Source organism: Gracilinanus agilis, chromosome 6 (genome assembly GCF_016433145.1).
Source record: "Gracilinanus agilis isolate LMUSP501 chromosome 6, AgileGrace, whole genome shotgun sequence".
NCBI lineage: Eukaryota > Metazoa > Chordata > Mammalia > Didelphimorphia > Didelphidae > Gracilinanus > Gracilinanus agilis.
In genome coordinates this window covers 220,106,733-220,130,294 of record NC_058135.1, presented here as the reverse complement: position 1 = coordinate 220,130,294, position 23,562 = coordinate 220,106,733, and the positions used below count along the sequence as shown (strand labels likewise).

The following is a 23,562-nucleotide window of genomic DNA, read 5'->3' as shown; positions in this document are numbered from 1 at the left end:
ATGATGGATGTGAGTTGGTAGCTCAAAGGTTGGGTTTTTTACATCTTTTTTTCTAATATAATTTTTAGAAAGTTTTCCCATATGTTGAGTTGAAATCCATCTGCAACTTCCATTCACTGATGCCAGGTCATCTCTCTGAGCCCAAGAACCAGTAGGAAATCACTCTTCCTACACGATCCCTTTTTGGTACTTGAAGACAGCTCTCATGACCTCTAGATCTACAAACCCCATCTCCCAAGTCTTCCATATTTTCTGCCAGTGGGATAAGCAGATTTCCTCAATATGAGAAAGAATTTTTTAACCATCACAGCTGATCAAATATGGAATGTTTCCTTATGAAGCAGTGAGTTCCTAACCACTGAAAGTATTCGGGTAGAAAGTTGATTATAATCTATTAAAGAACCTATAAAGAAGACTACTACATTGATTAGGAAATTGAACTAGATGGCCTCTTGAGGTTTGTTTGTTTTTTGACACAATTAAGTCTAATCATTAACATTTCCTCCATCCCTTTTTTAAAAGTTTAGATAATTAACAAAACAAGTCCTGATTTCTAGGATTTGCTGATTTCCAGGTTATAAATGTTCTACTGAAAAAAAAATACACACACACATACCTCATAAGCCCTGACATTATATTATTCTAGGATTTTATTCTACTTATTTGGACCTGGTTTCCCATCAAAGTGCCTAGGGACAAAAAGTATGGCAAATGGCCCAAGAAATATAGTATTTGAAGCATTCCTTCCATACTTCCTCTCATCTCTTCCTTCTTTCCCTCCCTTCCTCTTTAAACCTTATGTTGTTCTATGATTCCACACATATAAATAAGCCTCAAAAGTGCAGAAACTACCCATCGAATCTTTGAATCTGAGAGAATTGAGGTCTCTGAGCAGAAGGAGGAGGTCATTCATTTTCACTTCTCTATAGGGTGTGGCAGCACCAGACTGTCCAATGGCTCTGAGGAGGCTGAACTCTCCCAGAGAATTCCAGAGCCTCTAATGAGCCAGGTTCATCTTCTTCTGAACAGAGAGATTTCTGTTCATTTGGCCAAGACTCCATTTCAGAATGGGCTCCCACACCCCAAAATAAACCTATCAGAAATGGAGGGATGCCTCTGCCGATCCAAGTAATGGGCCAAGAGCGACCTGCCTGAGAACACAGACGGAGAGGAGATGTAGCAAATGTCTGATAAATCATCGAGAGGCAGAAAAGGGGAACATCATCTTGTTTGCCAAGAATTGGATCTGAGAATAAATGCTCTCATCCTCCACCCTCACCCTTAGGCTGGAAGAGTCAGTGAAAAATAATAGAATGAGGACTTGGAGTTAAGGAATCTACATTCAAATCCCAATTCTGCTATTTTCTAGCCACGTGCCTAACAAGTCCCTTCCTTTCTCAGAATCCCAATGTCATCATCTGTAAAATAGACTGTAACAATACTGGTACTACCTCCCTAGTCCCAGTGACTTGCCCAGGGCCATCCAGTTTGTGCCAGAATCAGGATGAAACTCAATTTGTCTGACTGCTAGTCCAGGTCTGGAAGCCAAGGAAGGAACCAAATGAAAGAAGGTACAGAGAGATCAATCTCCAAATTCTGGAGGCTTCTGAGAAAGTCAAATTCAGAACTCTGATATTCCCCAACCCTAGGGCTCTCCATGCACATAAATACCTGCTGAATTGAAAGCGTTGGTGTGTGAGGAAGCTTAACGTATATTCCAGCCCCGAAAACAGGAAGAGATAAAGGAAATAAACGAGTCCTAGGATCTTGAGATTCTGGAGTTCTGGAAGAAACAGGGAAAAAAGGGAAAGGAACATAAGGGAATGAGTCCATTCATTAAGGCCCTTCCTCAACCCCCTCTCTAGCTAGGGTTCTTCACCCTTTCTGCATCTTGCACCCTTTGGACAAGTCTCATGGAGCCTAGAGATCTCTCCCCTGAATCATATTTTTAAATGCATAAAATCCATAGGATTATAAAGGAAACCAATTATGTAGAAATACAGAGACAAAAAAATGTTTTTTTTTAAAGTTCATAGACCCTAAATTAAGAACCTCTTCTTGATAGTTTCATCCTTTCCCCCAAACTTGAAATCTGCCCTGTTCTAGCCCAAGCCATTCTCTCTGCCTACCTACATTCCACCCCAGCAAACAGTGAAATAAAGGAGAAAGTGGCTTAGGTCTCAGGGCTGAGTTTGAGTTCTAGCTCTGAATAACCCAGACTTTGTGATCCTGACCAAATGGTCCTCCCATTCTAGTGGGTATTACAGGACCTAGTGGCCATCACTGCCCTGCTGAAGCTCTCTGGCCATGCCACCCACAAATGTCCAAATATGAAGCTCCTTACTGTCTTTGGAGGGGGAGTCCTTCCCTCTTGTAACAGCCAAAAACTGGAATAAGGCGACTGGACTGAGCAGGTCAGATGCTGCCTGGAACCCAGATATAACAGAAGAAACCTGGGAAGACAAAAACCAGCCCATGACACAGCCTCCCAGAGAGAGGGAGGCTGGCCAATGCCAACGGCATAAAAGAAGGCCAGACCTACCTCTTCATGTCTGTTCTCTAAAGGGCTGGGGAGTTGGTTCTAATTCTAGAATTAGGGAAGCATCCTCCTGTAGTGGGAAGAACACTGTGCTTGAGTCAGAAGACTTGGGTCTGTCACTTACTAGCTATATGTCCATGAGCAAATCACTTCCACCTCAGTTTCCTCATCTGTAAAATGAAGAGATTTGACTAAATAATCCTGAAGTCCCTTGCTAGTTCCAGTACTCTGTTATATGAACTTTTTCTAGATCTAAGTCCCATGATCACTTTGATCTCAACGCTTACCTGATCAAGAACCTAAAAATGGTTCCCCATTGCCTTAGAGTCTGCATCCCAGCTCTCAAGGAGCTCACAGTCCAATGGAGGAGAAGCAAGACAATGCTTTCTGCTATACCATTTAAATCTATCAATGGGGAATTAGGAGGTTAGAAAAGGAAATAAGGAGAAGCAACCAGAACTAAACTATAAGCTACAAAACTTAACTACAACTATTTCTATGACTTAAAGTTTACCAAGTCAACCTAAGGTTTAGAGTTTCACACTATAGGCAGAATGGAGAAACAAAAGGCAGCATAGGCTAGAAACCTGTTAGAAGCGGCTACAAGAGTCCAGGGCAGAAGGGAAGCTGTGACAACCTTGGAAAGAGCACATTTTATTATCATTTACATTTTACAGAATTTACATTCACCCATGTTCACACGGCTTATTAATGTGAGCACAAGGAGCCAAACCAGGTCTCCAGACTCCAAGTCCACCGCTGTTTCTGGGTACCACAGCCAGAGCAAACAAAGCCCCCTGAAAATTATCCTGAACCCCAAGAGCAGATCAACTCCATGCACACACACATACATAAGCAACCCTGCTGAATTAGTTCAGCCTAGAACCAGTCACCTCAGGTGTTTTCTAAAAGAGGGAAAAACAAACCAGACTATCAGAGACCAAAGCAAGGCTGAAAGGATCATTCTTTCAGCAAGAATCCCTCAGAGGAGCCTAGTCTGAGAATGGGCTACACGGTTTGTGTTTACATCCTGTTCTCTATGCCCCTGGATGGCCAACCAGAGAGGAGGGATGACTGGGATGTTGGCAGTAATATCCACCTCCTGACAAAGAGGTGACAGATTAAGAGGACATAAGGAGACAGTGAGGGTGTTTTTGGACAAACCCAAAGCAGGAATTCATTTCGCTTGATTCTACATGTTTGTTACAGGGGTTTTGTTTTCTGTTTGTTTTGTTGGGGTTTTTTTTCGCTCAAGGTAGGGAGTAGGGAAGACATTTTTGTTGACTAAAAAAATGTAATTAAAAAAAAAAGGCTAGATAGGGCCATAGCTTATACCAACATCATTAACCTCAGTGTGTGTCTGTGTGTCTGTGTATGTCTGTGTGTGTGTCTGTGTGTCTGTATCTCCTCCCTCCCACTTCCCTTAACCACTTACAGAGGAGATCCAGCTAAGCATTAGGGCAGAATTTCCAAGGTCTGAAACTATGACAGCTCTCTTTCTCTAGGCCTGGAATAATTCAAATAATTACAATAACTCTCATTTGATGAATAACTAGAGATTTGCAAAACAATTTTCCTATCTCATTCAATCCTCACAACACGCCAGTGATGTAGGAGTTATTACCATTTTACAAAGGAAGAACCCAAACAATTTTCCTGAGGCCACTGGGAAAATAGCTGAAGGAACCCTCTGTGGGGGCACAGAACTAAAGCAAAGAGCCACAGGAGTGTGAATAGCTCCATGGGTGGAATATTAAACCCACCACTTCTGCCCTAGGAGAAGCCTAGTCATGGTGATGTGGAGATGGCCTGGGCAAAGTCAGTGAGTGCAAGCTTTAGCAGGTCCCACAGAGCTGGAATGCTCTCGGACAAGAGGCTGACAATGAATAGTGAGGGAGGCTACTGCTGGAGAGCCCAGCTTAGCCAGTTTCTCTTCTTTAGAAGGACTCATCAGATCCCACAGGTTTAATGATCACTTCTATGTATGAGATACCTAGATAGATTTAGCCAGTCCTGACCTCTCTCTGAGCTCCAGTCTCATATCACCAGTTGCCTCAAACTGAACATGTCCAAAACAGAATTCCTACTTCTCCACTCTCCCTCCCAGAAGTCTTCTCCCTTTTAAACCTCTATTAAAACCTATTTTTAAACCCTTTCTGTAATACTATGTATCTGGTCCAAGGCAGAAAGGTGATAAGGGCTAAGCAATGGGGATTAAGTGACTTGTCCAGGGTCACACAGCTAGGAAGTATCTGAAGCCACATTTGAACCCAGGACCTCCCCTCTAGGCCTGCCTCTCAATTCATTGAGCCACCTATGTTTCCCTTTCCCTTTTACCATTAAGGACATCACCAGCCTCCTAGATACCCAGGTTATTCTCTAGACTTCAGTCTCACTTACCTCACACACCCAGTCTGTTGCCAAGTTTTAATTCTACCTTCTCAGCATCTCTTGTACATGCTCCCTTTTCTCTTCTTTGCCACCACTCTGGTGCAGGTTCTCATGACCTCTTGCCTAGTATATGCCACAAACTTTCGACTGGTCCCAAGTCTCTCCCCACACAAATGCATCCTCCACTCAACTGCCAAAGGGATCTTTCTTTAGTGCATGGGTGACCCTGTCTCCTCCTTATTGAATAACCCCAGTGGCTCCCTGTCATCTCCAAATCTAGTGACACTATTCTATTCATTGTTCCTTAACCACATATGGTCCTCCATTTCTCAACTCCATACTTTGTCATGGCTGTGTCCTATCCCTGAAATGCTCTTCTTCCTCCCCTCTGCCTCCTAAACTCCTTCAAGACTCAGCTCAAATCCCATCCATTGCAAGAGACCTTACTTGACTTCCATGCCAGCCCTACACAATGCCAGCACCTTCCCTCAAAGGTTACCTTCCATTTATATAGTATATGGAGAGGCAAATTTAAAATTAATTGGAAATTAAATAATCTAATTCTGCAAAACTGGTAGGTCAAAGAACAATTCATAGAAACAATTACAGATTTCACTGAAGAGAATGACAATGAGGAGACAACATATCAAAATCTATGAGATATAGCCAAAGCAGTACTCAGGAAAATTTATATCCCCAAGTGCCTATATCAACAAAATCAAGAGGGAGAAGATCAATGAATTGGGCTTACAACTTAAAAAATTAGAAAGAGAACAAATTAAAAATCCTCAGATAAAAACAAATTTATATGGTATATTCTTATCTGTAGACACATATTGTTTTCACCATTAGAATATAAAGGCAGGGATAGGCAGTATCTTTTCTTGTATCTCCAATACTTATTATAACAGTGTTTGGCACATAGCAGGTCCTTAAATACTTATTAACTCACTGACTTCCCACTACTTCTATGTGCCACACAAATGGAAGGAAAAAGGTTATGGTATCTCCACATGCACCTAATTCAACTAGTCCACCCACTTATTTTCAGCCACAATTGCATCCAGCCTAGCTGTTGCCATTATTATTAAACATCCATTCTGAATTTTTAATAATTTCCAGGAACAAGGTTATAAGGTCCCCCACACAAAATCAGAAAGTTCTCAGAGATAAAAACAGCTGATGGAACATTAGACAAAGCCAGGAGTCCTTGGAATCAAAAAAGACCTAAGTTTGAATCCTATTTAAGATGCTTTCTATCCAGGTGACCCTCAGCAAATCACTGAACATCATTCATCTGTAAAATGGATGACTCAGTGGTCCCTCATAGCTATAAATCTATGACCCTATAATCTTCCCAACCCAAAAGAAATTCTTCCAGGGCCTTACCCGTTTTTCCCTAGGGAGAGTTTCCGGAAGGAAGCAGAAAATGAACACCAGGTCAGAGATGGCAAACACCAGAGCCAATAAGGCTGCGTGAAAGTAGAAGACATCTCCTTTACCTGTCTCCGCCGCTAGATAAGCCCCAATCATTGGACCTAGGGTGAAGCCTAGAGAGAAGGCAACCCCAATCATGGCCTGCAGGGACAAAATAAACATTAATAAAGCATCTTCACACATGAGATGGCAATAAAAACAATTCACATTTCTATAGCTCTTTAAGGTTTACAAAGTACATGTCCTCACATCCCTGTGAGGCTGAAAGTATATTAGCTTAAGCAACTGAGGATCTTCCCCAAAAGATAAATAGCCAAAGGTAAGTAGTTCTTTCTTTTTTAAAAAATAAAATTCAATTTTTTTCCAATTGCATGTAAAAACAATGTTTTATATTCTTTTTTTAATTTTTGAGTCCAAAATCTTTCTCCCTCTCTCTTCTTTCCCTCCCTGAGATGGTAATTTGTGGGTTATACATGTAGTCACGCAAAACACATTTCCATATTAAGTTGTGGAAAAAAATAAAGACCAAAAAAAAAACCATGAAAAAAATAAAATGAAAAGTAGTATGCTTTGGTCTACATTCAGACTCCATCAGTTCTTTCTCTGGACAAGGATAGCATTTTTCATCATTAAGTCATTTGGAATTGTCTTAGATTGTTGTATTACTGAGAAGAGTTAAGTCATCCACCATTGATTATTGTACAATATTGCTGTTACTGTGTACAATGTTCTCTTGGTTCTGCTCACTTCACTTTGCATCAGTTCATATAAGCCTTTCTAGATTTTTCTAAATTCATCTTTTTCCTCACTTCTTATTGCACTATGGTATTCCATTACAATCATATACATCAACTTGTTGAGCCATTCCACAATTGATGGGTCATCCCCTCAATTTCTAGTTTTGTCATTGCAAAAAAGAACCGCTATAAATATTTTGGTATAGATTGGTCCTTTTCCCTTTTTAAAAAAATCTCTTTGAGGTATAGACTTAATAGTGGTATTGCTGAGTCACAGGGTATGTGTAGTTTTATAGCTCTTTGGACATACTTCCAACTTGTTCTCCAGAATGGTTGGATTACAGGACAATTCCGAGGGACTTAAGACAAAAAAATAATATCTATCTCCAGAGAAAGAACTGTTGAAGTCAAAATAAAGATGAAAGCACATGGTTTTTCAATTGTTTATTTAGGTATAGATTTGGGAGTTTTGGTTTTTTAAGATTAACTCACAAAAGTGAACAATATAGAAATATGTTCTGCATGATAATACATATATAACCCAGTACAACCCACCTACCAGTACTGGGAGGGGGAAGGAAAGGGAGGGATAGAGATAAGTTTAATCATATAACTCAAGAAAACTTATTATATGTAATTGATAAAAATATTTTTAAAAATTATGGTTGGGCGGGGCAGCGGGGTAGCTCAGTGGTTTGAGAGTTAGGCCTAGAGACAGGAGGTCCTAGGTTCAAATCCGGCCTCAGACACTTCCCAGCTGTGTAGCCCTGGGCAAGTCACTTGACCCCCATTGCCCATCCTTACCACTCTTCTACCATGGAGCCAATACACAGAAGTTAAAGGTTTAAAAAAACAAAAAAAAGAAAAAAAACCCTATGGTTGGATCAGTTCACAATTCCACCAACAGAGTATTAGTGTCTCAATTTTTCACCTCCCCTACAACATTTAGCATTTTCCTTTTCTGTCCTATTAGTCAATCTGATAGGTGTGAGGTGGTACCTCAGAGTTGTTTTAATTTGCATTTCTCTAATAAATAGTGACAGAGCATTTTTTTCCAGATAGCTATAGATAGCTTTGATTTCTTCATCTGAAAACTGCTTGTTCATATCCTTTGACCATTTGTCAGTTGGGGAATGACTTGTATTCTCATACATTTGACTAAATTCATTATATATTTGAGAAATGAGAACAGGCAGTTTTCAAAGGAAGAAATTCAAACTATAAATAGCTAGATTAAAAAATGTTCTAAATCACTAATACATAGAGAAATGCACATGGAACTCTGAGCTGCCATCTTACACCCACCAGATTGGCAAGGTTTACGAAAAAGAAAAATGACAGATGTTAAAGAGCTGTGGGAAAATAAGCATATTGATGTACCAGTGGTAGAAATAAGAATCAGTCTAGTCCTTTCTGGAAAGCAATTTAGAACTGTGCCTCCAAAGTTATTAAACTGGATATATCCCCGTTGACCAAGCAATGCCACTACTAGGTCTATAGCTCAAAGAAATTTTAAAAAAAGATGTTCAAAATATACAAAAATATAACAGTTCTTTTTTCATAGTACCAAAGAAATAGAAAATTGGGTAATGCCTATCAACTGGCAAGTAGCTGTCATGCAGAGTCTGAATACAAATTGAAGGCTACCATTTTTCACTTTATTTCCTTCATGAGTTTTTTTCTTGTATAAGTGATATGTCTTCTTTCACAACACAATGAATATGAAAATATGTACTGCATTTATTTCCAATGGAAAGGGAAAGCTAGAAAGGGAAAATAAATGCCTATTAATTTTTTTAAACCCTTACCTTCCATCTTGGAATTAATATCATGTGTTGGTTCCAAGACAAAAGGGTGGTAAGGGCTAGGTAATGGGGGTTAAATGACTTGCCCAGGATCATACATCTAGAAAATGTCTGAGGCCAGCTTTGAACCCAGGACTTTCCATTTCAGGCCCTGCCTCTCAATCTACTGAGATACTCCCTAATTTTTTTTTAATTAGGAGGTTGGATTAGAAAAAAAAAAAAAGAACTAAGATTTGAAGATATTAAGTGACTTGTCTAAAACCAGCAAATATCAGAGTCAGGAATCAAATACAAGAGCAATGTTCTGTACCACTTCAAAAGAGCTCAATCTCTCACCCCTCTCCATATCCCCAGAAACCATCTCTGGAAACTGGACAGTTAGCCAGATGGTTTCAGGAAGAGAGGCTTTAGTAAACCTCATTATCTCTCTCCCCCAATACCTAAAACCAAGTCAAGGACTCCTCCCCATACTCCAATGGGCACTACACGAAGCCCTCTGCTTCTCTGCATTTGCTTGGTTTTGTCCCTTTAAACCCTTACCTCAGTATCAGTTATAAAACAGAAGAGTGGCAAGGGCTAGACAGCTGGGGTTAAGTGACTTGACCAGCGTCACACAGCTAGGAAGCCTCTGAAGTCAAATTTGAACCCATGTCCTCTTAGTTCCAGGCCTGATGATCTGTTCACTGTGCTATCAAGCTGATCCTCCTACGGCATTTTTTATTCTCCAATAGGATAATGTTTACAAGGCCAGTCCTTTGGGGGTTTATCATTTCCTCTCAGGAACTAGTCATTCTTGTATTTTTTTAAACCTGGATTCATTCTTCTTCAAAGAGACTGGTCAATTTTTTAAATTAAAAATTCAAAGCTACCTTAACTGAGATAGAATGATGGTAATGGAAAACACATCAGACTTGTAGCAAAAGCCACAAATTCAAGTCCTGACATACCGAATACATGTTGGGATTAGATAACAGAGATTCTTACTACTAATAATTGTAAAGTAAATTAACCCACCCTACCTATATCACAGGGATGTTATGAGGACTGAGCAAAATAATGGGTTAAAGAATTTTGTAATGACAACTACACTGTCACTGATAAAACAGTTTGTTATACTAATCTTCCATTTTTCTTTCATTTGTCATCCTTCCAGTTTCATTCTTAAATACATAAATAGAATGATCTGACTTAATTTGAGCTCTAGCCAAGTTTTCAGTTTATTTTTCCATCTAACACTTTTTATGGCCTAGAATCAGGAATAACCAAGTTCAAATCCAGCCTCAGACACTTCCTACGTGTGTCACCCTGAACAATTCACCTTGCCTCTGTTTACCTTAGTTTCCTCATCTGTAAAATGAAAATAATGGTAGCAACTACTTCCCAGGGTTGTTATGAGGATCATATGAGATAATAAAAGCACTATATAACTATTAGTTATTGAAATTAGGCTACTTAGAATCTTCTACAATGCTTCTCTGAATGATTTTATAAATGAGTCTATATTCTATACTGGCAACACCCTTTGTTGTGATATCTTTTTTTATATTTGTATCTTTTATTCTTAGTATCACCTCCATTTCTAAATCTCACATTCATAATTTCTTATAGCATAATAGTAATTCAATTCCTGTATGATAATTCATTTAGTCATTCTCCAATTCATGGGGCTCTACTTTCTTTCCAATTCTTTGCTACCACAAAAAGTGGTAAAATAACGTGAAAATGGGATGAAAAGAATGAACTAAAAGTCATTGCCATGGTTATTCTTCTAATGATCTCTTAATAAAAATTCCTGTGATAAAGCCGGAAAAAAAAACCAGTGAGATATACTAATGAGATCTCTAGATCAAAAGGAATGGACATTTTAGTCACTTTTCTTTTTAACATAAATCCAAATTGCTTCACAGAATGGTTAGACCAATTCACAGCTCATCCAACAGTGAGTGTATCAATGTGATTATCTTCCCACAACCCCACCAACACTATCTTTATCTATTGCCATTTTTGTCAATTTGTTCCTTTGCCTCCATATGTCAATATTCTGTGCCACGTGGCTGCAATGCATGAAATCCCACACTTGCTCGACAAAGTTGCAAGTTACCCATGAACCCCTGATCTAGAGAAAGTATCCTATGCAATGAGATCACAGATTCATTGAAATAAGAATGTAGGAATCAAGGGACAGTCTATCTTCCAAGAACCTGCCTAGCTAAGAAGAAAAGAGATACTCATCACCAGCTTGGCCACATGGAAATGATTTTGTAAAAAATTCATTTATTTACTTACTGGTTTGCTGATTTGTTTATTTGCTTACTCTGAAAAACCAATGACTAAACTTTGAGGAGGCAAAATCCACATTGGTGAAGGGATTATCCATAATGACAAAATCCCAGATTCCTGAAGTATTACTGCCTGGGTATGAATATCTTAATATTCCTACATTAAGAAATAAGAGGTCGCACTTGGAGTAACTGGAAGAAACATTGGTATTTCTCAAAGCCATCCATCCTCTTATTTGGTCTTTACAATCACCCCATAAGTCCGGCTGGGCAAAGACAGATACTAAAGCCCACTGGAGGGATACTGACTATGCCACGGACAGATGCTGGAGCTAGAACCTGGGTCTCCTACCTCCTGGACAGTTACTCTTTATTTTTAATTTCATCTTGCTGCCTCCTGTTGGGGTTACTTAATCCTGGATGGTAGATATTGCTGCCCAAAGTCTACCAAGAACTGGAGAGGTCCAGTGCTTACTAAATTCCCAGCAGCCAGAAAGTGGAGTGATATCTTAGACAATTATAGTCTTTTTTAAAATTCTAATGACATTTCTACCTTCTTTACCTCATTGGCTCTTCACATCACCCTGTGAAGTCATCAAGATGGGAACTGTCATCCATATTTTACAGATGAGGACAATGAAGCCCAAAGGATACAAGTGATAAAGAAATTCCAACTCCTGAAAGATTAGTTAGTGAAGTGAATAGAGGTATGGTTAAGAGGGTAAGAAACTCTGCTAGCTTCTGCCTGGCCTAAGTCATTCATTGCAAGAGGGAGAAGGAAAGAGGATACGGCTGAGTGAACTCTCCATGACTCACCATCCCCTTGCTCCGGGCCTGGGGTGAACTCAGGTCTGCGATGACAGCTGTAGAAAGGCTAACATTGCCTTTGCTGATTCCTCCAATCACTCTGGAGAGCAGAAAAGCTCCAAAGCTTCTGGAGAGGGCCCACAACGCATATGATATGATCAGTCCCACCTAGGGGAAAGGAAGGTTAAGTCATTATTTATATACCAAGCCCGGACCTGACCTTGGATTCCATCAAACAGGTGCTCAACTCATATGCCCCTCAAGGGATCTAAACAGCCACAAATGCCAAGCAGAGAGAGGGGTTCAAAGAATGTTGCCATATTTACTCTTATTCCCTTCCCATCCCCTTTTGTTTATGAGGAGGAAATACGTAATTTTCCCCTCCACATTTATCTTTCCATCTCCTGTGGAACCTGGGAATTAGCAGCAGCTGCTACTTTGAAGACTTGGTCAGAGCAGTTTTCTCAAAAAGCTTGATCAGTCCAGTTGGGTCATCGAATTTCAGAGCTAGAAGGAAATTTTAGTTCAACTCTCTCATTGTGTAGAGAAGGATACGGAGATTCACAGAGGAAGTGACTGGATTGTGTTTGCCCAGTGAGTTATTGAAATGGCTAGGACTAAAAATCCATAGTTGTTGAGTTGTTCAGTCATGTCCAAATCTCCATGACTCCCTGGTCCATAGGATGCCAGGATCTTCTATTCTTCCAGTATCTCCTAAGGTCTGTCCCAGCTCATGTTTGTTGTTTCCATGATACTGTCTATTCATCTCATCCTTCTACCTTCAATCTTTTCCAGCAATCAGGGTCTTCAATGAGTCTTGTCTTCTCATTATGTGGTCAACATATGTGACCTTCAATATTGTCCTTCCAGTGGGTAGCCAGTTATTTTATTTATATAAAATCCTAGTAATTTTCAAAAATTCTACATTCCAGCTTAAATAGATGACTCTCTCTCTCTCCTGTGTTTTGACCCATACCATATCATATGCCTAGAAGAGATGCCCATGTCCCTAAGTATCCATTTGTTGAGGTCTCTTCTTTTCTTTGATGCCCAGCTCAGATGCCACCTGCTCCATGAAGGCTTCCTTGATTTTCTCCCTCCATAATTTCTTTGAGTACTTAGTCTCTGTTTCTCCTTGCTCTGTAGACTTTATTTTGTGTTTACGTATGTATCTTCTTCCATCAAAGTAAAAGTTCTTTAAGCACAGAGATGGCATTTTATCTATTCTGGCATTCCTAAGCACCTAGCTGGCATAGTGCCTCACACACAATAAGTGCTTAATAAATGTTCATTACCTGAATGAATGAAATCCAAGCCTCCTGACTTCTGGGTTGCTTCTGTTATACTATTCTCACTCTTCTAATAAAATAAAAGGCAGCTAAGATCACTAGAAGGGAGCCAGATTCTGGGAAAACAAAAACCAGTGATGGTCTTGGGGAACAAATACCAAAATAGACACCCCTTTTCATGGCAGAGACACAATCTATTTAGGCCAGATGTTGCATACTCTATTAGGTAAGGTCACTATATCAGGTATTTTTTACTTACTTATTTTATTCTTTACAAAAGAGGGTTTAATCCAGGGAGGTCCCCTTCCCTGCCCCCAAATGATAGTGACCTAAGACAAAATGAATGAATAAAATGTATTTTTCAAAGGCTAAAGACAATCAGTTGAAAAATATGAACTACTAGGGATGCTAAGTAGCGCAGTGGATAGAGTACCAGGCTTGGAGTCAGGAGGTCCTGGGTTCAAATCTGACCTCAGACACTTCCTATCTGGGTGACTCTAGGTAAGTCACTTAAACCCAAATGCCTACCTCTTGACACTCTTTTGTCTTAGAATTGATACTAAGATAGAAGATAAGGATTGTGGTTTTTTTCCAAAAATATAAAAATATAAACTACTCAATTAGCACAAAAAATGAGAAGTCTTAATTAAATAAGTCTTCACAAAAGGCAACTTCTCTGACCAAGTCTTCAGAGGTTCCACGGGGAGGAAATGATGTTCTTAGATACAGATCATGTACTCCCAAATTCATCCTGTCAACCTGACATCAAATGTCAACCATTTAACTGCCTAGCCCTCTTTTAAGAGGAAAATATTTGCCTTGGAGCAAGAGAGATAAAGGTTGTTCACACAAGTATTTGTGCAATCACTGCTCTGCAGACCCTGAGGAGTCATACCAAAGTCAGCAACATGACTGGCCGCCTCCCAAAGGAATCTGATGCTGCCCCAGTGAGAGGGGAGGAGAAAAACTGCAGGATGGAAAAGATGGAGCCAATCAAACCTGCAACAGAAAGAGCAATTGTTAGCCTTGCTGTACCTTAGATCAGCAACAATGTCCAGAGGCTTCCTTCCTCTGGATGCCTTTTCTATGGCAAAGCTGAGCTTCCTACCTGAATTGGCCAGAAGACAGGAGGATCAAAGGAAGGACCCTTAGCCCTAAAGGGTCTGTCCAAGGTTCTGAAATTTCACTGTAAGAGATGGGGTTTTTTTGGATGTTGAAGGGTTTTTAGCCTGGCAGAGTGCTAATGAAAATACAAATATGCCAGAAGGATGATGTACTGTAAGCTATTATCAGCCATTAATATCAACGGGAAGAGGGATCAAGGCCCCTGGGAGAGGCAGCTGGATGGCGCAATGGTTAGAGAACCAGGCCTGTAGATGGGAGGTCCTTGGTTCAAATGTATCCTCAAATACTACTTCCTTAGCTGTGTGGCACTGGGTGAGTCACTTCACCCCCACTGCCTAGCCCTTATTTCTCTTCTATTTTCCTCAGTTTCCTCAACTGCAAAAATGGAGTTAATAATAGTACCTACCTCTCTTGGTTATGAGGATCAAATGAGAGAATATTTATAAAGCCTTTTGCAAATTTTCAAGCACAATATAAATGCTAGCTATTATTTATAACCAGTCATCTTCCATCCAGTATAGTGGCACCTCATAGATGCCCAGTTAATGCTTATTTCCTCCCCCCTCTTCCCCTTGGTATTGTCAGGGCATGACAACACATGATTTATTTCTAATAATAGCATGCTTCAAAAATATTTATAGCCATGCTCTTTGTGGTGGCAAAAAATTGGAAAATGAGGGGATGCCCTTTGATTGGGGAATGGCTGAACAAATTGTGGTATATGCTGGTGATGGAATACTGTTGTGCTCAAAGGAATAATGAACTGGAGGAATTCCATGTGAACTGGAAAGACCTCCAGAAATTGATGCAGAGTGAAAGAGCAGAGCCAGAAGAACATTGTACACAGAGACAGATATACTGTGGCACAATCAAATGTAATGAACTTCTCTACTAGCAGCAATGCAGTGATCCAGGACAATTCTGAGGAACTTATAAGAAAAAGCACTATCCACATCCAGAGAAAGAACCATGGGAGCAGAAACACAGAAGAAAAACAACTGCTTGACTATATGGATTGATGGGGACATGATTAGGAATGTAGACTGTAAGTGATCACCCTAATGTGAATCTTAATAATATGGAAATAGGTCTTGATCAATGACACATGTAAAACCCAGTGGAATTGTGTGTGGGCTATGGGAGGGGGTTGGGAGGAGGGGAGGGAAAGAACATGAATCATGTAACCGCGGAAAAATTTTCTTAATAAAATTTTAAAAAATAATAACAATAGTGTGCTTCACGCTTTTATGACATGGCTTACATAACGTGGTGAGTTTGCACCATCTTCTTTCTACTTATCTCTATGCCTACTGACCTGGGGTCAGAAGATCTAGGTTCAAATCCAAATTTTGTCACTCTGTAGTATCCTGACCCTAGGCAAGATTCTCAGAGTCTCGGTCTCCCCTGCTGTAGAAGGAGACGGTTGAATTAGGACATCTTTAATGTCCTTTCCAGCCCCAAATTATATAATATGATGAGTTTCCTTTTCTTCCTCTGATCTCTCTGAAATCCAACAGAGCTGGGTACATAATCAGTACCTAATTAAGCTTTTGCTGATTAGAAGAGCAGGTCAGGCTTTTCTGCTTTTCATACTCCTTTCATATCTATGAGATTACTTTATTCTCTTACAAGGCCTGGGAAACAGCAAAAACAGGGTCATTTATTCTTTTTATTCCCCATTTAGCAAATGTTTATTAAGCATGATGCAGTAAAAAGAGCACATGATTTGGAATCAGAGGACCTACTAAGGGACCTCAGACAAATCACTTCATCTCTCTATGGCTATTTCTACATCTGTAAATGAAAGGATTGGACCTCCAAGGTCCCTTCCAGCTTTAAACCTATTATCTGTTGTGTGCTTGGAGAGATACAAAAAGAGATATGCCACAGCCAGGACATATCAGCTAAAAAAGCTGATGATTGGGGCAGCTGGGTGGCTCAGTAGACTGAGAGCCAGGCCTAGAGATGGGAGGTCCTTGGTTCAAATCTGATCTCAGACGCTTCTCAGCTGTGTGACCTTGGGCAAGTCACTTAACCCCCATTGCCTAGCTCTTACCACAATTCTGCCTCGGAACCAATACACAGTATTGATTCTAAGACAAAAGGTAAGGATTTTTTTTAAGCTGATGATTAAATTACAAGAGCTGATTGTTAAATTTTAAAACCCCAAAGCTACATATCAAAGCTTGATTGCCTAGGTTTAAGAAAGTCCTAGAGAAAATTCAAATAAAGCAAATTAAACTTATAAGTTCATGAGGACATTCCACCCTAGCCAGCCAGTTGTTAAACATTTACCAGAATACATCTAGATACAAAGTTTAAATGAGAACTCATGTCCTCATTCAAGTCAAATTTGTTCAATTCACTAATATTACAGATTTACTATGTGCCCAGACTGGGCTAAGTGCTAAGGTAAGAAGAGAAAAAAATAAAACAGTGGCTTCCCCTCAAGATAAATCCTATAGGAGAAGATTGCCTTCTACTGTTTATAACATTCTTATTTACAGTCTAATAGGAGAAGAAATTATAAATAATGGTAACATACAACAAGCACATCAAAACTGTGCCAAAAAAATAAAATAGTTTGTGAGATCCAAGATGGAAGGTCTTCCCCAATCAAGGGATCAGGGGAAGTTTCACAGAAGACTGACACATGCTTTACCCTTGTAAAGATGGGACCATTATCTACATTTTACAAAGAAAGACTAAGGGTGAGAGAGGGTTCCATTGGAGCCACTGCAGAAAGGTCAGAAGAGGGAGCCAGGGATCCTGTGGAGCCACACACTAAGCCCTCTGTTGGGTGCTCTGCCCACAAAGAAAATGAATGCAAGTTCAAGGAAAGATTTGTACCTCCAAATAGGACGCTGTTATATTTCCTCTCGGGAGGTACACCAACTGTGGCAGCAAACCAGTCCACACCCTGCTGTAAGGATTGATAGAAGGGGTCCTACAAAAAAAGAGAAAAGTCTGTGATCAGTACTAGGAATGATCCCCTTGACTTTTGGGATGCTCTAACCACCACCTAGAACATGGGGGGGGTCCAGTTCTAGATCAAAGATGGAGGCCTAGACGGGAATGCGGAGCCTTGTTTTTTGGTTTGGGAGGCTATGGGGTATGTGTGTGAAGAATTGAGCTAAAGAATTTATCTCAAACTAATCTAATGTAAGTTATCTTACAGTCTTCAAAAGCTCACAAATCTTTCCCTCACCTCTGACCATCCCTTCATGAGTTTTAAATACTCAGATGATAATTATAAACAATTCACATTTCTCCCACACCCTAAGGTTTCTAAAGCATGTTAAAAAGTCAGGATTCCAATCCAGGGCCCCTTCTACTAAAACACAAGGATTCTTTCTACTGAATCTCCTTGATTCTTATAGAGGAAAAGGTGGGTGATGTTTGTGGGTTTGTGTATGTGCGTGTAAAATCACACGGTCTGACCAACTAAAGAGGGGCACTGTTAGAAATATGCTCTATCAAAGCTTGCTCCCTTCATGATCTCATGGCCTCAGGGAACAATGTCACTCACATTGGATCTGCCATAGTGGTCCAGGATGGAAGGCAAAAGGGGAAGGATAAGAGTGAAGCCCAATAAGTCTATAAGCAGGGCCAAGAAGACAATAGTGATGACTCGGTTGGCCAATTCTGGGGGCTCTGGCTGCCCCTTGATGGGAGGTCGACGAGTACAACTCTCTTCCTTGCTCAGACCCATGTCTCCTGTCACCTCCTCCCAGACACCTTAGCCAGCCGAGCACCTGGGACTTCCTCTGAGGTCTTCACATTCCTTTGTCTAAAGGGAAGAAAAAAACCATCAAATGAAGGAACTTCCTTTCCCTACTTCCCCCATTTCCAGTCAGGGCTTCCCCTAGGGATCCCATGATGCCCTTCCTTAAGGTGTTTATGAAATGGCAAGGAATACTATCTCAGTGTCTTATTTCCCTACTAAAGAGCAAGTTCCTGGAGGGCTTCCCTAAACTTTGTATGTCCCCAACGACACAACACAGTCTTTGCAAACAGGAAACACTTAAATAAGTATTTATTGTTCTCTAATTCTGGGGCACAGAGCACATTCCCAAAGAACCTTACCTCGCGTTCTCTGCATACCCTTGTAAGTTGGATCTCCTCTCCATGTATGCTAGACCAAGAAATCAATAATGACTAATCCAATTAACATCACAAAAAAGTTGCTTAGTGCCCAGATGGCTCTGGAGTTACATGACTTGGTTCAAGTCCTCCCCTGTACTCTTAATAATATGTCTGACTTGAGCAAATCCCTTAATTTCCCTAGATTTCAATTTCCTCATATGTATTGGGCTAGATGCCTCTGAGGTCCCTTCCATTCATAAATCCTACATAGGAAGAAGAAGAAACATTGTCCAATATTCTTGGAGAGTTCAAAGAGGAGGGAAAAAAGCAACAGGCTTGTACCTGAAGGAGTCTTGGGACTGAACAAGAATGGACCAAGTAGAAATGTTTCCCCTTTTTGTAAGTAACTTGTCCAAGGTCACACAGCTAGGAAATGTCTGAGGTCACATTTGAACCCAGGGCCTCCAGACTCCAGGTCTGGGGCACTATCCACTAAGCCACCTAGCCGGGGGTTATTGTTGGACAACCACTAAACTGGCCAGGGATTCAAAGGTCAAGGAAGTATATAGTCAAGCCTTTAGGATCACTTGGGGAGGGGAAAGGAGGAGGACACAGAGATAAGCTAAAAAACACTTAGGAGGCAAAGTTTGGCTTCCTGGTCCTGGGATCTTTCCCAAGAGTCTGACTTCTGCCTAGGCGACAACCTGGGCTCTAAAAACAGTTATTTCTAAAGATTCTGTTCTTAACTCCTGTACCACACAAACTCTAGGATCTGGCAGAAAAAGGGGAGAAATAATAATAGCTAGCATTTATTTCTATAGCACTTTAAGGTTTGCAAAGTATTTTACTGTAAAGACATTTTATCGATTACATATAACAAATTTCCACATAAATTTCCCAAGTTATATGATCTAAACTGTCTCCCTTCCTTTTCCCTTCCCAGAGCTGCCAAGCAAGTCTATCTGAGCTATACATGCTTTATCATTGGCAAAGTATTTTAGAAGGGTTATTTATTCTGAAAGACATCCCCTCAACTCCCTCTCTCCAAATCAGGAACCCATTCCCTGCCTACAAAACTACAAAAAAGGCACCATGTTATAAAGGGCAGGGTCAGATCACCTTCCTCACCTGAGTAACATGCCCAGAACTCTGGGGCCTGAAGGCAGGGGGTCCCTCTCTGCCCCAGAAAGTGAACCAGAAAGATAAATGAACAAATGCCCTGGTGGCCAAACCCCAAAGGCTTTGAGGGAAGAAGACCTAGTTCAGCAGGTAATTTTGGGCAAGTCCCTTCCCCAGGCTGAGTCTTGGATTCTTTGTTTCTCAAATGAAGAGACTGGTTTAATGATGTCTGAGAAGGTCCCATCCCATTCTGATATTCTGTGCTCTGTGTTTCAGCCCTCCAACCCTAACATACCATCTTTCATTCTAACTGTATCTGTAGGAAGGATGGAAGATGCATCGTTATTATGTAATGCCCTGAAAGGAACCTGGCACTGTTACAACACACCCAGGAGAAGTGGCTAAACAGTCTCAAACGGATTTTTTGGTAACAGACAGCAACCACCTGGGTTTCAGAGAGAATTCACAATTACTGAACTGGAAAGAAATTTCCAAAGTGGTTTCTCCTGTCCCTCCTGCACACTCTCTCTCTCTCTCTCTCTCTCTCTCTCTCTCTCTCTCTCTCTCTCTCACACACACACACACACACACACACACACACACACACCCTCAAAAAAAAAAAAAGAAGGAGATATTTCTTCTGTTACAAGTTCTAAAAAAGTGCTTCATCTCTTTACAATTTCACTTAAGACACATTATCTCAGGGGCAACTAGGTTGCTCAGTGGATACAGTGTCAGGCCTGGAGATGGGAGGTCCTGGAGTTCAAACCTAACCTCAGACACTTCCTAGCTGGGTGATCCTGGGCAAGTCACTTCACCCCCATTGCCTAGCCCTTTCTGCTCTTCTGCCTTGGAACCAATCAATACAATAGTATAGATTCTAAGACAGAAGGTAAGGGTTAAAAAAAAAAAAAAAGGTGAGGGGAACCAAGAAAGGCTTCTTGCAGAACATAAGATTTTAGTCAAGAAACAAGGAGCAGAAGCACCCAAAGCCTGGGGAACATTCAGTGAAAATGACCAGAGTGGGAGATGGGGCATCTTGTGTAAGGAAAAGCACAAGATCAGTGTCAATGGATCTGACAAGTGCTTATCCAGCCTCACTGCTAAACTCTAAGCTCTCAGGGGGGCAGGTACATTTGTTTTATCCAAATCTTGTCTCTCCCAGTGTAGTGTCCTGCACACAGTAGGTGCCAATTGTTGGACTCATCCAACGGTGACTCTAGAGAGGAAGCACATTCCATTGCTGGGTTGGGCAACTCTAATTGTCAGGGAAGTCTTCCTTATGGTAAGCCACAACCTGCCTCCTTCTAATTTCTACTACTTCCTTTCCCAAGTTCTGCTATCTATAACCAAAGACCAGAAGGCTGTTGTTGTCTTGGCCTCCACCTTTACTTTGGGACTGCAGGGGTGGGCTTGGCAGGACTGAAACTGGGTTTGAGAAGTCAAGGAAATATACAGTTAGATTAATATCTATTAATCTATGATTATATAATATCCTGGATATTATATGTTAATATCCAGGTGCAGGAGGGAGTATAATCAATTGAATTCAAATCCAACCTTTGGCTCTTACTAGCTATGTAACTCTGGGCAAATCACTTATTTTCTTTCATCTTCAGTTTCCCTTTCAGTAAAATGGGCATCGTCCTATAACACCTCCTACCTTACAAGTTGTTATGGGGATCAAATAAGACAATAGGTAAAGCAATTGGCAATGCCTAAAGCAGAACATAAATACTAACTAAAACCATTATTAATAAAAACCAGATGATTCTCCTGGGCTGAGAATCAAGAAATCTGAAAAATTTCAGAGCATAGTGAAAAAAGCCCTAGTCTAGGAATTAAGAGCTCTATATTCTCCCCTGGTTTCTGCTCTGAACTTGCTGGGTGACTCTAGACAAGTCCTTATCCCTCCTCAGATCCCAACTGCCTCTAATATAGAGCATATTGGGCTAATTGTTCTCTAAGGCCCCTTTAGCTCTGACCCTCTATTTCCCATGGTCCCTTCCTGCTTTGGGCCTTTGCTCTCAATTCTCAAGTTTCTTTCAGTTCTGATAATCTCCAGTTCACAAAAGAAAAATTCCAAGAGATGCTGCCAGGCTTCTCCACTTTTGCAAGGGCAGATGCTTTGCCCTCCAAGGAACACTGGCTCAGTTCTGCTGCCCATTCTGCTGAAATCAGGTTGACCTTTGGTCTCAGCTGCCTTCATGGTCATTCCACTGCCTGTCTATACCAGCACCAAGGAAAGGAAGAATTCCGAAACACTGACTTCCATCTCCTGGAGACTGTCAGATCAAGGGGATACCAAGGGCTTCTGCCCTGCTACTTGGAAGGACTCAAGCACCACCAACAATTCACAAAAATAGGCTCAGATTTCTCAGAGGCTCAGTCGACACAAAGTCAGAGCTGAGAAGGCCCTCCTAGCTCTCTTCATTCACCCATCTCTTTTTGCAGCTGGAGAAACTGAGATTCCTAGGGCCAGGAAGTGCTTTCCCAACCTCACCCAACACTGTCAGAGCCGGGCATAGAATTTCAAGGTCCAGGGCTCCTCCCACTAATTCCTGGAGCAATTTGCCCAGCAATTCCTCTTCCTGGCAAAAGCCAACCCAAAGTTTGCCTGGCTTTAGAGTGATGGGTGTGGCCAAAAAGAGGTTTAAAAAACCCTTCCACCTGCAACACCCCATCTGATGGAAGTCCATCTTGGGCTATAGTAGTTAGGTATTGAGGATGCTCAGGAGGGGGTGGCCAGCCCACTTCTCCCCGCTAAGGGAACTCCAATTATTTAGCTAACATATTGAATTCAGTTCTATTTAGCCTGCACAGATACTTCAAGGACAATCATTTGAGTGTGTCTGAAGGAAGCCCTGAAAGCCCTTTCCCTGCGGGGCATTCCTACATCTCTACACTTTTTAATCTTATTCCTACTTCAAAAGCCCCATTCAAACGCCTCCTTCTCCATAAAGCCTCCCCTAATTTTTCCCCGGCCAGAAATAAGGGCCTTGGCCTCCGTAAAGCTCCAAACCTCTCTTATGCACTACTTCTGGATCTGAGTCCTATTTTTCCCTCCTCGGTCCCAACCTCAAAGCTACAGCTGGAAAAGATCTGGGAGGCCTTATTCCTCATTTTACAGAGTACGAAACTGAGGCCCTGAGAGGCAGTTGACTTGCCCGGGTGCGCTGCCAAGGTAGGCAGGATTTGAAACCAGATCTTGTGACTCGAAGTCCGGGACTATTTTCACTCTCTGATGCTGCCTATGGACAGTGGCCTGGGATTCTCAGCTCCCAAAGCAGAAAGGGCAGGGCGCGGGCAGGGGCGCAAACTGGCTCCGGTCTAGGTCGGGCTCCAAAGCCAGGTCGCGCTGGCCCGGGCCCCCGCATCCCCAAGGAGCCCCCGCACCTCGGGCCTGAGGAGTGGGAGGTGGGAGGGAGGAGGGAAGGAAGGGGCGGGGCACAGCCCTTACCTCGAGGCGCGGACGGGCAGCTGTCCCGGTGGTGAAGCTGAGCTCGGGGAGAGTCAGAGAGAGACCGAGAGCGGAGGTAAGACAGGAGGGAGGAGGCGCAGCGACTGATGCCGCGAGCCGTGGCACTGCCCTTCTACCGAGGCCAAGCCCCGCCTGCCAGCTCTGTCCTCTAGTCTCCACCCTCCTTCCTCCTTCCTCCTATCCCTCACCTTCTCCCCTCCCTCTCCTCCATCCCCAGGCCGGCGGGGAGAACCCTTTCTGGCGCGTTTCCTCTTCCGCCCCAGCGCTAAGGGGGGAGACGGCATCGGACTGGCTTTCCCTAGTTCTTTGCCTCCTCCCCTCTCCCCACTTTCCCCCATTTTCCTCCTCTTTTACCTCCTTCTCCTCGCCTTCCTCTCCTCCTCGTCTTTCTCCTCTCCCTCCTTCCCTCTCCCTCGTTCTCTTCCTCCCTGCCCCGCCCCTCTCCTTTCTTCCCCTCATAGCGGCAG

General features: G+C 41.7%; 1 protein-coding gene across 1 annotated transcript in view; it reads right to left on the bottom strand.

Moving 5' to 3' along the window:
- The window catches only part of MFSD10 (major facilitator superfamily domain containing 10), a 34,976-nt gene extending 11,810 nt beyond the window's left edge, over positions 1 to 23,166 (bottom strand). Inside the window, exons 1-8 of the mRNA XM_044680055.1 lie at positions 23,075 to 23,166; positions 17,939 to 18,199; positions 17,260 to 17,356; positions 14,180 to 14,283; positions 12,005 to 12,163; positions 6,320 to 6,508; positions 2,345 to 2,453; positions 1,672 to 1,783 (exon numbers count right to left, since the gene is read on the bottom strand). Of these exons, the coding sequence (XP_044535990.1) occupies positions 1,672 to 1,783; positions 2,345 to 2,453; positions 6,320 to 6,508; positions 12,005 to 12,163; positions 14,180 to 14,283; positions 17,260 to 17,356; positions 17,939 to 18,121 (953 nt within the window). The 5' untranslated portion in view covers positions 18,122 to 18,199; positions 23,075 to 23,166. The remainder of the gene's footprint in view (positions 1 to 1,671; positions 1,784 to 2,344; positions 2,454 to 6,319; positions 6,509 to 12,004; positions 12,164 to 14,179; positions 14,284 to 17,259; positions 17,357 to 17,938; positions 18,200 to 23,074) is intronic.
- Positions 23,167 to 23,562: the final 396 nt, after the last annotated feature.